This window comes from Acomys russatus, chromosome 6 (assembly GCF_903995435.1).
Source record: "Acomys russatus chromosome 6, mAcoRus1.1, whole genome shotgun sequence".
NCBI classification, from domain to species: domain Eukaryota; kingdom Metazoa; phylum Chordata; class Mammalia; order Rodentia; family Muridae; genus Acomys; species Acomys russatus.
In genome coordinates, this window is record NC_067142.1 from 25,420,289 (window position 1) to 25,438,104 (window position 17,816).

General features: G+C 44.6%; 1 protein-coding gene across 1 annotated transcript in view; it reads right to left on the bottom strand.

Annotated features, from left to right (window-relative positions):
- Window positions 1–17,816, bottom strand: part of Nckap5 (NCK associated protein 5) — a 958,567-nt gene that overhangs the window by 47,721 nt on the left and 893,030 nt on the right. The window contains exon 16 of the mRNA XM_051147290.1: window positions 13,156–13,295. Coding sequence (XP_051003247.1) covers window positions 13,156–13,295 — 140 coding nt within the window. The remainder of the gene's footprint in view (window positions 1–13,155; window positions 13,296–17,816) is intronic.

The following is a 17,816-nucleotide window of genomic DNA, read 5'->3' on the forward strand; positions in this document are numbered from 1 at the left end:
TTCAGGTGCACAAAGGCTACTTATACAACCACCAAGTACTTACTAGTCCTAGATGATGTGTGTGTGTGTGTGTGTGTGTGTGTGTGTGTGTGTGTGTTTGTGTGTATGAGATAGCACTCATGTGGATGTGAAAGGAAAGCCTCAGGATTGAGCCTAACCAATCACCTTGTTTGAGCAGAGTTTCTTGCTATTTGTCACTGTGTCTGCCAAGCTAGTTGGCCCATAGATTTCTGGAAAATTTCCCATGTGTCTCCCATCTGTGAGAGAACTGGGAATATTGGATGCATGCTATTGCATTCAACCTTATGTGTTTTGGGGGGACCCAAACTCAAGTGCTCATGCGTACACGGCAAGTGCTTTCCCTATTGAGCCATCTCCCTAGCCCCCAGGTCTTTTAGTGCACTGCAAACACTTCCCGGGACACAGAATGCAAAAAACAGCATCAACATAGCTATTGGTCTTCCCCAAAGGCACAGCTGATCTTATAGTCCTGCCTTCTGAAGAATCCTATTCACACTTGGGAAATATTTAGAGGAACATAGTGGAAGGTGTCTTAATAAGGGCTTCTCTGTTGTGATAACAGTCCATCATAGAGGGAAGTTGGGGCAGGAACTCAAGGCAGCAACCTGGGGTCAGAAACTGAAGCAGAGGCCTTGGAGGAGTGCTGCTTACTTGCTTGCTCCTCCTGGCTTGCTCAACTTGCTTTCTTATAGAGTCCAGGACCAACAGCCCCAGGGCGGGCAATGCCCACAGTAAGCATGGCCCTCCAACATCAAGAAAATGCACTACAGGCTTGTCCACAGGTCAATCTAATGGGAGAAATTTCTCAATTGAGGGTCCTTGTTCCAAAATGACCATAGCTTGGGTCAGGTTGACATAAAACTAGCCAGCGCTGAAGGAATTCTACGGAATGAAGAGAGTAAAAATGATGCATCAAAGAATAAGAAGGGATCAAATAAACCAAGACAAAGGAGGGATGCAGAGAAAATTCAAGCATGCCTCTGAGGCAGGGGCTTCCTGAACAAGTGAGCTTAGAATCAGCTCCCCACTTCCTTTCTGTGTGCACACAGTCCAGAGCCAGCTCAGCCCACGGGAAGAAAGTCATCTTCTCTAATGAAATTCCTTAGAGAGTGAGTTGATTTAGCCTTTTATCATAAAATCCCTGCTCTAATTAAACACAGGACTCCCCTCTGTCTGATTTAGCCTCACCGCGTTATTTCCGAGCCCCCATACAGGTGTGTGCGCACAACGCTGCTGCTGAGTGATGGCTTGGGATATTACTACTCATTGCAAGAGTAAATACAAAGGACGAAGAATGCTGCTGGCCTTGTTTCAGGGAAGTTTAAATCAGCTCGCTCTTCCTCAGAATGAATCTGAACAGCAGATATTTCCCCTAATGAAACCGTACAGCTCTGGCTAATTTACGAGGTGGCTTCCTTTCTGGGGCTTCAGCTTTATATTATTCAGCGTACATATTATTTTAAAGTCCCTGTGCTCTGTGCTCTTATTTGAACGTTCTAAACTTTAAATTATTTCATATTTTCCCTTCTCTTGTTTCCTTTTCCTTTTCTTTTTCTACTACTAGGGATTGAACTGAGGGCCTTGCGCATGCTAGGCAAGCATTCTATTACTGAGCTATATCTCAGCCCTTTTTTAATTTTGAGGTAAAATCTCATTGTGTAGTCTGTGCTGGGCTTGAACATCTGCCTTGGCCTGCCAAGCAGTGCTGATTCCGTACAGGTGGGCACCACCCACCCCAGCTCCACTTGCTTTTTGTCATGCATTAATTCTCACCACTTGAGCACCCTGGGGGTTAAGCACCTATATCGTCCGCTGTCCTATTTCAAATATACCTTGTTGAGGTGGCAGGGTAAGGGTTACATGGCAAAGGCCAGCATCTTCCATCCAAGATCATGAAGTCAGTAGACAGAAGAGCCATGGCTAGAGACTGGGTGTCCCTTCCAGACCTGGGCATCTCTGGCGCACAGCCTGGGCTTTGGGGCTATGGATTCCAGCAGTTCTATAAAGGACCCAGCTGTGTGAGGCATTGAATAATGGTTGGTAATTTTCTTGGTAAGATTTCTGGTGGCGGGTTAGGAAGAAACCATGCCCCTTCCCCAAGACCATCTGCTTTGGTGTGCAGTAAGTAAATATTTCTAGGTTTGGGGCTAAAGAGGGGGCAGGTAGGCTGAGAGAATGTTTGAAGTAGTTTCTTCCTGGAGTCTTAAAGTTGCAGAGTGAGGTATCTAAAGCAATGAGAACATCTATCTCTCGGTGTGTGTGCGGTGGCGGCTGATGCTGATAGGCAGGAAGTAGAATCATCTAGGAGGTGAGCAACTATGGGAGGAGCTTCTTGAGTAGATTAGTAGAGGTGGGGACTGTGGGCAGCACCATCTCATGGACTGGGGTTCTGGACTGAATACACAGGAGACCTGAGCTGAGCACCAGCGCTCATCCCCGACTCCTTCGTGACTGTGGATGTCATATAAGCAGCAGCCACATGGTTCTGCCATCATCAGGCCTCCTCTGCCATGAGGATCAATGTCCCCTTGGAACTGTGAGTCAAAATAAACCTTCATTCCTTCAGTTGCTTTGTCAGGTATTTTGTCCCAGCAATGAGACAAGCAACTAAAACACCTCCCTTGCAGCATCTCAAAGGCATATATGCAGTTTTCCCCTCTTACTTGCTATAGAAATTCTGAAAGATCTTTCTTCCCTCTTTACTGTAATTGCCCCACTTCTTCAAGGAAGTGTCTAGTATAGATCTACCTGAGGGCTTCATTAGATTGTTATTAATCTTCCCTGTCGTGACTATTCAGTAGGAATACTTCCGGCAAGGGACTCTCTCCAAATGTCACTATGTACTTTTAAGCCAAATATAAAAACTCGATGTTCCTGGAGGAGCCTCAAACACCTGTTGACTCTGGTTCTTTTCCTCTCCTCTTGCATCTAATTGCAATTTACCTGCCACAATAGAGCGCAGTGAGGATTAACCTTCCTGGAGCCACTTTCAAGTCTGTGAAGGATTTCTGCCTCCTCGGGGCACATGATCTGTGAGAGAGACTGACTGCAGTACGTGCTGCTGCCTCTGCAGCCTGTGCTCAGCATCTTCCTAACTCCTCCGACAAAGGCACCAGGCCAGGTCAGTAGCCAAGTCTGAAAGGCCTGGGGGAGGAGGGGTGGGATGGCTGGGGTGACTGCACTATAGGTAAAGCACTTACTGAAGAAGTGTGAGGACTTTAATCTGCACCCAGAGAACCCTCATTAAAGCCAGATGTGACAGAGAACATCTGTAAACCCGGTGGTCTTACAGCAAGATGGGAGGCAGAGACAGGAGAATCTCTGAAGGGATATGGGTTAGCTAGCCTGGTGTACATACCAGAGGACAAGAAAGCATGTCTCAAATGAGGTAGGAGGTGAACACTGATGCTCCTCTGACCTCTTCCACAAGTGCACAATGGAATGCATGCACCTGCATCCACAGAAGAACATGCACACACACACACACACACACACACAAACACACACACCTATGCACATGTGTACATATACACATGCTTACACATGTGTGCATATACACACATACACACAAACATACATATATGCACACACAGGCAATTATACATACATACACACAAATACACATGCATATATATATACACACATACACATGTACACACAAGCACTTCTACACACACACACATATATGTATATATATACACATACACATACAGCAATGGACACATGCATACACACTAGCACATAAACACACATGCACACATATGCCTGTATAAATATACACAAACACATATACAACACAGAAGCACTTATATACACATATGCATGCATATATATGCATACACACATACACACAAACACACACATATACACACACTAAAAAGATTTAAAATGTAAAATTTTACAAAATCCCTTTTGAATGAAGCACATTGTAATACTGGCACTGCAGCTGGACTGGGCCTCAGTGCCCCTGCTGGCCATGGAGGAGGTGGCTGCTGTGATGTTCTGAGTCCAGCATCTGACAGCTTCTCTGACCTGGCGAACACTTCCTGTGCCCAAAGGTTAATCCACTGTTGGCAGTTGCTTGTCACTCCCGACATCTGCCCATTTAGGTTTTGCTGTTGGGGGCCATCCTGTGCATTGCAGCCTTGTGTATACACAGCAGATAGCGGCCCCTGGCCGCTTGGAGCAGTGACAGCCCAGATCTCTCCAGATCAACAGCTGTTTCCCGCAACAGGACACAACTCAGTGGCTTGATGAGTGGGTGTGAACTCTCAATGTATTATGTGGATCAGGGAACTACCCATAATGAAAGCCATCCCTGATCACGTGACCAGGATGGCATATGCACTGAGATTCCCAGGAGTGACACCTCTAGGTCTTACCATGCCACACTTCATGCTGTTCCACTCCCAGGAAGTGGCGTGGGGTGGGGGATGGGGCCGGGGAGGATGTGCAGGTAGACAAACAAAGCCACGCCTTATCTTTCTTCTTGTTTCAGTTTCAGCTCAGTCGTCTGAAAGATTCACAGCACTAAGTATAACCTGAGGGCCCCCTTGCCCACCCCAGCACACCTGGGCCCTGTTAACCAAGCCTGGTTTATTTTTGTTGTTGTTGTTTCGTTTTACTTAAAAGCTTATTTTAAAACGTTTCGAGCTTCAGTGTGTGCAAACTCAAGGGTGAAACACTGCAGGTGCTATGCTAATGACAGGGGGTCAAGAATGTCCACCGCAGGGGACAGTCTCTGGAGGGGTTGGCATCTCTTCCCTCCGAATGTCTCATTAGGGTTCCCAGGCTTCACCTCTGTGTCCTTCAGCTCCCACAGTCCAATTTAATTGAGTGATGTCCTTGCTACGGCATGTTGCTCTTTGGACAGGAGAGTAAACTCATTCTGTCCGTCAGTGCATTTGCTTTCTTAAGGGCCTAACGGCGCGCACGCTGCTCAGGTAATTAAATGCAGGTCACGTCGCAGCTTCCTTCCCCTCTCCAGCCTGGCTGAAGGCACAGTGGGTCCTTTCTGATGGCTAGCTCTTGACCACATGATTTGCGGAAGCTGGCTGGATTGCCTTTGTTTGTTTCATTATTGTGTGTGGCACCTCAGGCACCGGAAACATCAAACCCCAGCAAGGCACAGGGTTCAAAGTGAACAACTGAAAGGCGCTAGGTTTTCTGAAGGTCCCTAAATGGTGGTGCAGTGAGACTGGAGAGCCTGGTGCTGGCGAGGGTCTCAGAGCAGCCTGCTGGTTATACTCAGTACTTTCCGTATATCAGCCCCCAGCTATGCTAGGTAACAGAACTCTGCCTGCACGTCAGTCAGTGCTCACTTTCCTTCACTTTGAGCTGGGGTGGACTTGTCAAAAACAAAGGAAAACTGGGCTGAGGAGATGGCCTTGTAAGCAGGAAGAATTGAGTTCAATCCTCAGAGTCTGCAGTAAAGATAAGGACATGAGTGAGTGAGTGTGTGTGTGTGTGTGTGTGTGTGTGTGTGTCTGTGTGCACGCACGTGTACGCGCGCAGCGGAGGTAAGGGAGGAAGGGGAAGGGAGGGGATGCTGGAGAGAGGTTTCAGTTCTGCTCCTCTAGAGGATCCAAGTTTGGTTCCTAGCACCCACTTCTAGCGGCTTAACAACCATCTGTAACTCCAGGTTCAGTGGTATACGATGTATTTAGCCTCTGGGAGCACCTACACCTATATGCATACCTTAAAATAAAAATATAACATATATAATTAAAAAATAATAACTAAATAAAAATATCAGTGTGCTGGTGCATGCCTGTGGTATCATCACTGTGGAGGAGACAGAGAGCTTCAGGCATCTTCCTGTCTCTACCCTCATGGCACCTGAATTCAATGGCCTGAACTAAGCGAGCTCTTACCTCTAGTGTCCATTTTAGCCAGCCGATCTGTCTAGGGAAATCTGGAGTGATTGTAATGAGTTTGGATTTTAGTTTAGCCCAATGCTGATTCTGCACATTGCACAGATTCGTCATCTTTAAGTGATGCCCAGATGAGCACTTTAAAATAGATGCAACTTTGTGTGAATTCTCTATAATACAGCAAAATCTGATAGCTCTATTAATAGCCAGCCTTTGGCCCTGGGAAGGCGTGATGGCAGGGTTTTTAAAATTCATCATCTCTGCATAATTAGTTGTGAATCTCTAAATATTCAAGCTGAAGAATGAGCTGGGAACCAGGGCCCTCATCGCTCAGTGTCCCTTTCAATATTGTTCCACAGTCATCATTTCCTTGTGTTTTTCTAATTACTGCAAAACCAATTGTTTTTAACTCAACTGGCCCGGCTCTTTGTAATTTGTTGGATGTAATTACCTTGAAGTGAAGAAAATGTACTTCTTGTTCAGCAAACCGGGGCTTGATGAGGTGAGCATCGTCGGGTGGCCATGAGAACCCAGTCCCAAAATCTTTGCTCACTTCTCCTAACCACAGCATTGTGTGTACATGGGTCGTGAGAAGCCGGGGGAGGGGGGGACGCTTCCAAGGAGCCCCACACTGTGGTGATCTTTAGACCCTATGGGGTTTGATTTTAAGAAGTAATTTTGTATGTGCCCATGGCTATGTTTGTTCGTGTGTGGGGTGCTTTTACATGTAAGTGCATGCGATTACATGTACACAAGAGAATTTGTGCACGTGTAAGGCAGAGGTCAGCATCAGGCATCACACTACTGGAGCATTCCACCCTGTTTTTAGAGACAGGGCTTTCACTGACTTGGAACACATCAAGGAGCTGGGCTGGTTGTCAGCAATCCTGAGGGATCTGCCTGTCTTTACCTCCCCAGTGCTGAGACTATTAAAATAGCATGTTTTTGTTTGGTTTTTAAGACAGGGGTTCTGGGCATTGAACTCAGGTCCTCATGCCTGCACGTCAAGCACTTTTCCAACTGAACCATCTCCCTAGTCCACAGTGCATCCAGTTTAATACAGGGAAATAAAAAAGAAATAGTGTGGGGAAGCAGAGGAAAAACAACGTATACATTAGGGCTTTTGTCAGAGAAGGGCTAGATTAGACATTTTCCCCAACATTTTGGGAAAAGTATCTAATTTGCATACAAACACAAATAATAATTTTAAATTAATATTTATTTGTGGGTAAGAAACAGTTGCTACATTTACAGAGAACCTGGCTTGGTTCCTAACACCTACACTGTGGCTCACAACCTTCTGAGACTCAAGTCCCAGTGGATCTGTCATGCTCTTCTGGCCTTCGTGTGCAATTGCATGCATGTGGTATGCATGGTTACATGCAGGTAACATACTTAAAAACATAGAACTAGCAAGTCACCATAGGAAAAAGAGCAGAAACATTGTTGGAGGAAGAGGTTGGAGAGGGCTGGAGTGATGCAGTGTCTTCTGGACATGAACTCAGAGTTCATGCTGCCTCCAGAAAATCAAGCCAGTCAACTTTCCAGCACGGAATAGGAGAAGGTTCCAGAGCCTAACTGAGGAGCTATGACAGTTGATGGCTTCTGGGGAAGAGAGTTGTTTGTTTGCTTTAAGAGTGCAGTCCCTGGTAATTTAACCACGTTTCAGTGGGTGGCCTAATATGCAAGCGTATACAAACTGGATATATATATATATTTTAAATAGTAGGAAATGGGGGAGGAGTTTGGGGATAGAGATGATCAAGATGCTCAAAGAATTAATAAAAATGTTTCAATCATTACAATATGTTCTTAGGCACCCTCACACATGTGCACAGCACACCTGAGCGTCTTCACACCCATCCCTTCTGATCTCCTACCACCCTGTCTACCCCTACTTCCTCCCCACAAAGCTCTCTCTTAGGCTCACAGCTATTCATTTTGTTTTGTGACCCACTGACCAGGCAGCCATCTGATTGACTGTGGTCTGGAGCTAAAAGTATTATTTTACCAGAAATAACTGAGAATGTCATTACGAAGTGTATCTTATAATCAGTATTAATCAACATCAATGGGCATGGCTCATCAAGCAGACATTGATTTATTCAATAAGCAGTCTTCTATAGCATATCAGATTTTGCATGAGGTCTTTCCCTGAGATGTGACACTATCTTTTTCGGGAAGGGGCACAGAATCTCAAACCCCTTGGAGATTCCCGTAAGTGACTCCAGCTTGGTGAACCTTGAGCAATCAGTGTCAGGTTAGGGGTGCTTGGATTTCTCATCTATAAAACCAAGACAATGCATCTCTTTTATAGGTTCTCATGAGGAATGAATGAGAAAACTGAAGAAGAAGCCACTAGCCTTTCAGAGTGGACTTGTCAGTCCCAGTAGTTGTGCCGGAGTGCATAGGCAGAAACACAAAGGACTCCGTGGCATGCTGTAGAGTGAAGGAATTCAAGGAGAAATAAACAATATCTTCTATAGCAATGGAACAGAGGAAATATGCTTAGCCCCGCGCCCAGCCTCGGATGAGCCAATTTTTATGCAAATGCGAGTATCCCTACTACTGTATCCTCCTGCCATTCTCAGGGGGAAATGAGTGCTAAGTGGCTGTGTTTAAAAAAAAAAAAATCACATTTCCCTAGCAAAGCCCCAGGGCAAAGGGGGAACTGCACCTCACCTTGCTCTCGCAGTTTGTTTCAAAACAACCTAGGGAATGTAGCCTAGTCATCAGTTCTCCAAAACACCTAAAAGTAGAAACTACTACATGACCCAGCTATGCTGCTCCTGGGTATTTGCCTGAAGGACTCTAGGTTAGCACAGCACAAGGATAGAGATAGATGAGGCATCATCAGCGTTTACTGTTTACTGTAGCATGACTCACTAGAGCTAAGTATCACAGTCTGTGGAGGGCTCCACCAAGACAGAAATGGAGGCTGTGGTATACCTGCATGATGGATTTATTTCTTAGCCACAAAAGGGAAGGAAGTCATGACGACATTTGTCAGGAAATGGATGCATCTGGAGATAATGACACTCACAAGTAAATGAAGCTGTTCTTAGAACGACAAATGTATGTTTCCTATTATGTGGTTCTCAGGTTTTATATGAAAATGAAAAATCACGTATGTATATATGAAGTGAAAGCAGAAGTGAAACTGTCTAAGGGACAAACATCAGAGGGGGAAGGGTAAGCAAGGAGAATACAGGAGAAATATGCTCAACGTGAAATATATACATGCATGAAAACCCAGAACTAAAGTAGAAAAATCCACTTCAGTGTGGTATGATTGTCATACAAGAAGATGAATAGATTTAATTTGTGCAGACTGATGAGGTTGGAGGTCAAGTCTCCTGGGAGACCGGACTTTGTGAATAAGGAAGACGCACTGGAAATCTTTAAGCAAATAGACCATCTCATGGTATACTGCCTTTGGGGGAGAGCGCAGTGGTGGTGACATAGCTAATGAACGGACTGTGGCATGGGGCAGGGAGAGGGAGAGGCAACGTGGCCACATAAGACAGCTAAGGACTTGGATTGTGCTAGGGGCAGAGGAGGTGAGACATATGTAGGAGGGAAGCTGGCAGGGCTTTGGAGTGGCCCAAATGGGTAAGACAATGAAGAGCCAAGGACACTGCTGGCACTTCTAAGGTGATGGTGCCTGGCATTCTGTAGGGATGAGAAAGAAGCCTAGGAGGCAGGGCAGCTTTCAACAGAGAGCAGAGGATATCCAGCTTGGATGTTTTTTCCTTAGCTGGCAAGGCTACTGGTGACTTGGATCTGGCTTGTCTCTCAAATGCCCATGTGGTAATGGCGTGGTTCCCAGTTGGATGTTATTGGGAGCTGGTGGAAATAGTCAAGAGGTGGTATCTAGGGAGGTGAGAAGTCATCAGAGCCATTCCTTAAGAATCAGGAGAGAGATAGCCATTTCCTTCCTCTATCTTGCACATCCCAAACATGAGGGAAGCAATCGTGCCCTATCCCGTGATTCCTGCAAGGACGTGTTTCTCTTCCATGGTCCCAACTTATCAAGGACTAGATTGATAAAAGTGATGACTTTGGTCTTGGAGTTAAATGCTTGGCCCTTCCACATGTTAGGCAAGTGTTCTGCACTGTGTTATGACCGAGCTGGAACTCCAGTTTTGAGACAGGGTCTTCACCTCAGCCTAGACCTCTTGAGTAGCTGGGATTTTAGGTGTGTGCCACCCTGTTTGGCTGCTATGCCATTTCGCCGCAGCAGTAGAGAGCTGACTAGCAGAAGAGTTGATAACCAAGAATGGTGGCCACGTTGGTGAGTCAGGAGCTCCCCTGCAGCATATTTTGTTTTCTTTATCATAGACTGGTTACAGACAATGGGTTTCATTATGATATTTTCATACATGTATATAATGTATTTTGATCATATTTGCCCCCCAAACCTCTATTACCCCCATCACCCCTTTCTCTTTTCCCAACAAGCACTCCTTCTATGAGCATGCTTCTGTTCCTCCATCTGTTGATTTTAACGAGGGTTTCTTACATGAGCTTGAGTCAGAGGAGGTTTCTTAGTGATGCCTGGCTGATGGATTGCCTACAGGAGTGGAGATGGTGGGCTAGTTACTGAAATGGGCTCCTTACCATTGGCTGCCCCACTGAAGAAAAATATTTCTCCTTTCTCCAGCAACTATGACCATCCTACAGATCTTCAGCAAGGCATGGGGCCTTGTGGGCTGCCTCCTCTCCTCTATAATGGAATGTTTACCTGCCCAATACTGTGTTTGTCTTTTGCAGGTTATCACAGCTATTGGTGCTTCAAGAGTATTTCATTTGCTTTTAAGCAAGAGGATGCAAGGGCTCCAGTCAGAGTTAAGGCTCTCTTCCCTTGAGAACAGAGGCTGTGCTTTCCTGCTGTTGATCTACAGTCCTGCCTTCAGCTTACACTCAGCCATTGGCTTGGCCCCCTTTCCATCTTGTCTGTGCTCAGCTTTACAAATACTCAAGTCCCTTATTATACACATGGGGAAGAAATATTTGTTCCTCTTGACTTGGCAAATTAGAGTGGGTAGCTCAGTGGAAAGAAAGCTACAAAATGGCTTCTCTGCTCCCTCACCCACTGGGCCACCTACTCAGCTCTGAAATCCTGCATCTGTGGGCAGATTCGATGGTAACAAGTGGGCTCTTAATGTTCTTCAGTAAAGCAAAAGAAAGCAACCCTGAAAGAAAAAATGTGTGTTTACTTTGGTGCTTTATGAACAGGGAGGCAGGGCTCTAGCAAGGAGGCACGTTTGTTGCATTTGACAGGATACAAAGAGGCAAGCTGTTGGGCTGCGGATGCTGCTCAGCTGGTCACTTGTACCACTATGAACAGCATCCGTGTGAAGTTCAACCTCCCCGACTAGCTTTCTTTTTGAAGCAGAACTGGCAACAGAAAAATCATTCTCTCTCAGTACTTAAAAATATGTATGTTCCTAAATGCATAAATACAACTTGCTCAGTCAGTATAATGTTACTTATATGTATATATTTTGGAATATGTATGTGTATACACACACACACACACATACACACACACCCCATATATTTAATGGAAATTAAAGAAACAGAAGGCACAAATTTGAAAGAGAGCAAGGGAGGGTATGTGAGAGGATTTGGAATGGAAGAAAAGGAGGGAGGAAATGATGAGTTACATTTTAATCTCAAAATTATTTAAAAGTGCATACATTCAGGGCTGGGAATGTAGCTCAGCTGGTAGAGTGCTTGTTCAGTGCACATAGTCCTGGGTTCCATACCCAGGTAAAGGGGTGCACACCTGTAATCAGTGCACATAGTCCTGGGTTCCATACCCAGGTAAAGGGGTGCACACCTGTAATCAGTGCACATAGTCCTGGGTTCCATAGCCAGGTAAAGGGGTGCACGCCTGTAATCCCAGCACTCAGTGGGTAGAGACAGAAAGAGAACAAGTTCAAGGTCATTTTCAACTATATAATGAATTCAAGGCTGGTCAGGGCTACATGAGAGCTGCCAGCATTTCCTCACAGATAAACTCTCAACGCACTGTGATTTGCTGTTTGCTTTTCTTTGAATCCACCCTGGGTCATCAGAAACATCTTAATGATGCAATGGAGAGATGTTTGTAGAACATCTAAGAATCTCTCATTGATCGGAATCCTATAGCTTTGTTCCTAGCTTCTTAGAAGTCATGAGAAAAGCAGGTTCCATGGTTCAATCACACAGAGCTTTGGGAAGAAAAGAACATTATTTCCCCTACTTATAACTGTCTTTCTGACCCCCGAAAGGAAGATGGCCTTTAGGAAGTTAAGCAGTTGCTGTCTGTATAATTGTTCAATTTAATGTTAATTCTGGGTAGAGGCTGAGACATAGATGAACGTTTCTATGCTGTTATGAACTGGGTGTGCACTGGACCCTATGTGTCCATGCCCCTAGTTGGTATCTTGAGGGATGTTCTGGTTAATTTTAACTGAACTGGAAAGAACCTGGAATCACCTGAGGAGAAAGTCTCCATAAAAAATTATTTAGGACAAGCTAGTCTGTGGGCATGTTGGTGTAAGAATGCCTTAATTGTTAATTTGATGTAAGTGGACTCAGCTCACTATGGGTGGTGCCATTCCCTAGGCAGAGGATCATGAACAGTGTAAGAGAGCAGGTGCAAGGAAGTATGACTCCAGACCTTTATTCTCTCTCTGCCCTACAGATATGGAAATTCGTTTAGTTCCTGCCTCCACTCACCTGCAATCATGGGCTATCATCTGGAACTGTAGACCAAATAAACCCTTTCCTCCCAAAGTTGCTTTTTTTTTTCTTTGTCACAGAAGTTGAAATAGAAACTACAACGGGAGATTATGGAACATTTCAGGGGTAGCACCTGGATGAGGTAGGTGGGTCTAGGCCGTGTGTGGATGTCTGAAGACTCAGCCCAGCTCTGGCTTCAGCCTAGCATGCACTCTCGCTCTTTCTCTGCGTCTCAGCTGCCACCAGATGAAGAAGTTATAGCTGTAAGCTTCTGCTGCCCTGGGAAGGAACCGTTCTACCCTGCCCTCCTCCTCCTGTGGATTCAAATCCCTTGAACCTCTCAGCCAGAATGAACCTATTTTCCCTTCCATTATTTCTGTCAGGCATTTTATCACAGAGACGAGTAAAGTAACTGATGCAGACTTGGCAAGCCAATGCAAGATTTGACTTAAAATTAAACCTATCTCTACAGGGTTTAAGGAGTTCAGATTATGCAATCTGGACAGACAGGTAGACGGCACCCCCTCACCTGGGTCTCAGTGGTAGTAGCATCTTCACCCCTCCATCCTGAAAGGGACTCACTTGCCACTGTATCCTCAACATATTCAAATGATGGGCCAGCCTGGGTCTTTGCCTCTGGTCCGTTCTGCTTTTGGAAACTGGGTTTTCCTAAATGAAGAAAGGTGCATTAAATAAAACAAAACAAAACAGGCTTTCATTCACCTTTGACCTTTGGCAAGTTTAGGAAGGAGGAGGGGAGGCATTTAAAAATAATATGAAGGTGTGAATACAGGGAAAGTTGGGTCTCCTGACATTCTTTACCCTATATGAGTCTGTGTCATCCAAATATTTGCATAACTGAGTATACATAACTACAGAGCAGACCTATATCGTATTGTCCTGGGACTTGACATCTTTCAAAACAGGTTGAGGCTTTCCACATTAAGAAGGATCCAGCAAGCAAACCATTAGGAATCAGTAAGGCTACCTACCTTTCATATATACTTTTAATCAAATAAGGACCACATTTTGGAGGCTGCTGTGGTTTGAATGTCACACGTCTGAGCCCCTGGCCCTCAGCTGGTGATGCTGGTTGGGGTGGTAATGGAACCTTTAAAAGGGTTTTCCTTCACTTAGAGTAAGTGCGTCACTAGGAAGAGACCTTGAAGCTTTGCAGCCTGGCCTCCCTTCCTGTCCTCTCTTCGGTTCCCAAGTGTGGATGCCATGTGACCAGTCAGGCTCCTTCTTCTGTTGCCATGACTTCCTTCCCAGCTGGTTTGTCTTCCCTGCTAGGATGGGCTGCATCTCCTTGGAAGTGTGAACCAAAACCAACGCTTTCTCTCTTAAGTTACTTTTGTTTGAGAGAAGAAGTAACTCAGAGGCCTGATACTACCCCCTTCACTGAGCTACTGAATTTCCAGGGAAGGATCTGACCGTTCAGGCTTCCCTAAGCATCTCTGAGCAGTGCTCTTTTCTTGTGCTGTTGTTTGCTTCCAAAGCTTTGTGCATGGACATATTATGTGAAGGGCATAGTCTGCCTTGTACTTCCCCACCAAGAACGTCTTGCCTCGTTCTCGTTAGTACCCTTTGTGACCTTATAGTTTTCCTTCTACTTTCACCATACACACACACACACACACACACACACACACACACATTCAGGCCCACTCACAACTTTATATTTCTACATAAAAGTGTATGAACCACAAATCACAAAGAAATGTGATCTTTTCCACTCTGAGAAGGGCTTCACTCTCTTAGTATGCCTTTCTACAGTCTGTATGCATTTTCCTGCAAGTGATGTGACTTTGTTCTCCATTGCAAGTGAAAAATAATGCCATCGTGTATGCACACCGTACTTTCTTTACCCACTCTTCTGTTGATGACACCTAGGCAGGTTCCATAACTTACCCTCTTGTAACTAGGGCTACCGTGAGAATGGATTTGCAATGGCCTCTGGGAGTGTGGTCTTGGAGTCCTTTAGAGAAATACCTAGGAGTGGTATAACTGGGCCGTATGGAAGATTTATTAGTTGCTTGAGGAATCTCCACCCTGACTTGCATAGTGGCTGGACTATTTACATTCCCAGCAGTATATAAAGGTTCCCTTTGGTCTACATCCTCATCGGCATTTGTTGTTATTTATTTTCTTAATGACTGTTACTCCAACTGGGGTGGGATAGAATTTTAATGAGTTTTGACTTGCAATCCTCTGATGAATAGTCAAGTTGAACATATTTTTCATGTGTTCGTAGCTGAAGCTGAAGGACCCTTAATGGTGACTCCCCTTTGGAACGATGAAGGAAGGTGTTCTATAAATGAATGTCCCATTATAGCATATTTATACCTACACACACACAAACATATATACATATATATACACACATACATATAGATATAGATATGGTACATCCAATAAAATCATATACAAGAAGAATGAAGTAAATAATTTTTAGGAAAATAATGCAGCCAGAAATACATATTAAGCTAATTGTACCAATGTCAGAAAGACAAATATCATATGTTTTCTCTCATGTATAGTTCTTAGATTTTATATAGCTACACAAAATCATGTATTTATGGATGGCATAAAAGTAGAAGGGAATATGTGGTGGGCCAAGGGGACTCACAGGAAAGAGAAGGCCAAGGAAAGAGAGGAAAGGGAGCATGAGGAAGAGCAGGCACGATGCACGCTATACACTTGTATGAAATCTTTAAAAAATAAATAAAAAAAAAAAAAAAAACAAAAAACTAAACTAAATAGTTGGGCACAATGGCGCATGCCTGTAATCCCAGCACTTGGGGAGGCAGAGGCAGGTAAATTCCTGTCAGTCCAAGGCCAGCCAGGACAGCCATGGCTACACAGAGAAACCTTGTCTTAAAAAACAAAACAAAACAAAACAAAACCCTCACAAAAAACAAAAATCAAAACCCACAAACAAAACCCTAATTATTATTGGAACACACCACGCAGCCCTCCACCCCAGTGTGCTTTCATCAGTGCTGGGGGATGTCTCAGATGCTTCCTGTTTGAGACAGGGATAAGAAAAAGGCCACATGCCACAGTGTAAACCACACAGGAAGTGGCTGCTGGGAAGAAGGAAACGGAATCCCATTTTCCTTTTGCTCCTGAAACTTCTGCATTGCACTTAAAAAAACAAAACAAAACAAAACAAAAACTTAACAAATAGCCGCCGAGAAAAGCATCAGAAAGCAGCCCTGCTTCCGTGGATGTCATGGACAGAAAACTCCAGGATGTGTGACCCCAAGATGGCCTCCTGTCTGCTCCCCTCACTCTCTCCCATATACTACCTTTTTACTACTCTTTGTGACAATTTAATTAAGACACAACCCTTGGGATTTGGATGCGGAGATGTAAGTGGCAAGATCAGAACAATCTCCTTCCTGTCCCCGTCTTATGAAGCCATTCAAAGCCTGTGGCTTCTATTCAACTTGTTATAATGACAGTGTTTAATCATGGAGTCCACTCTGCAGCCCGCTGCCGAATTGAGGTCACACATGCGACTACTCAGGCATGGAGCACATAATCTATGACTGAGATTTCGCCCCTGAAGCTCTGCAGGCTGCGCCATTAATTAACACTGCACTTATTTAAAAAATAATATGCATTACGGCCTTTAAAAATGTAACCTTGGCTTGGAAGGAGCGCCGAGTCCTGATGAGACCCCTTGGAACAGTCTGGAACATCCACTCAAACATGGTTAATTAACAGCCTTCTCTTCTAATTTCTCAGAAACCCACAGTATACCCTCCTATTGTGGCTCGTTCCTGATCTTCTAGCCATAAACAAAAGCTTTCAGTTTCAGAGTCCTAGCTCCTGTACTTAGACACATGTTATCAGAGCCAGGGATTAAGAATTATGGAGCATCATCCTGGTCCGCAATAAATATTTTTAATAGAGGGAACAATGAACAAAACTTTGACCCTCAGCCTGGCCTTGTCTTTGATCATGAAAGCATCTTTCGGCTGGCTGCAGGCGGGTCCGCGTGGGAAGGCGAGCTATCTTCCTCTGTAGTCAACACATAACCTGGTGCTGATCAGCCAAGCCGAGTCCATATAATGTAATGTATGCATATGTACAAGAATGAGCTAGGAATATGTCAAGAAACGTACAGTTTCTGGTTAGAGGGCACATACAAACATCTTAGGAAGATCCTAGGTGTTGGGGCTAAGTTGCTGTTCTATATTCAGTTTCTCTTAGTTTCAATTATGCATACCACTGTGTCTCTGTGCAGGTGTGTGCACATAACCTGCAGAGGCCACAAGACGGTATTGGGACCCCTGAAGCTGCAGTTGTAAGCAGTTGTGGGCTGCCCAATGCAGGTTCTGGGACCTGAACTCAGGTCCTGTTCAAGAGCAGTACACATTTTTAACTGTTCTCCAGTCCCTATATTCAATGTATTCTATGTAGAGGTTTTTTTTTTTTTTTTTTTTTTAAAATAAAAATCCCATGAATATATGCTGTGTGTTTTGTTTCTTCATTAATTTATGTAGCCATCTACTGGTGTGATGTTTTCTTGTATGAATTCCTTAGCGTAACACTAAAAGTTGATAATGGCGCCTTGTTGATTAATATATATGGGCATGAGCATGTACACGCTCATATGGGGGTTGTGTAGGCATGTACATGTGTGTGTAGGCATGTACCTGTGTGTGTAGGCATGTACCTGTGTGTGTAGGCATGTACATGTGTGTGTAGGCATGTACATGTGTGTAGGCATGTACATGTGTGTGTAGGCATGTACATGCGTGTAGGCATGTACATGTGTGTAGGCATGTACATGTGTGTGTAGGCATGTACATGTGTGTGTAGGCATGTACATGGGTGTGTAGGCATGTACATGTGTGTAGGCATGTACATGTGTGTGTGTAGGCATGTACATGTGTGTGTGTAGGCATGTACATGTGTGTGTGCGCACACGTATACACGGAGCGCGTGTACTCCGCAGTATGGAAGACAGAAACTTTGGGTGTTGTAGAGGATCTCTCACTCTCTTGGAGTTTGCTGACTTGTCTAGATTGCAAGCCCTAGGGACTGGCCTTTGTCTAACTCTCCAGCACTGAGATTGTAGACATGGTTTTTACATCAGCTCTAGGAATTGAGCTAGAGTTCTTGCAGTTGCACACTTCAGTATTTTACCCACTAAGCCATCTTCCCAGCCCCTGATGA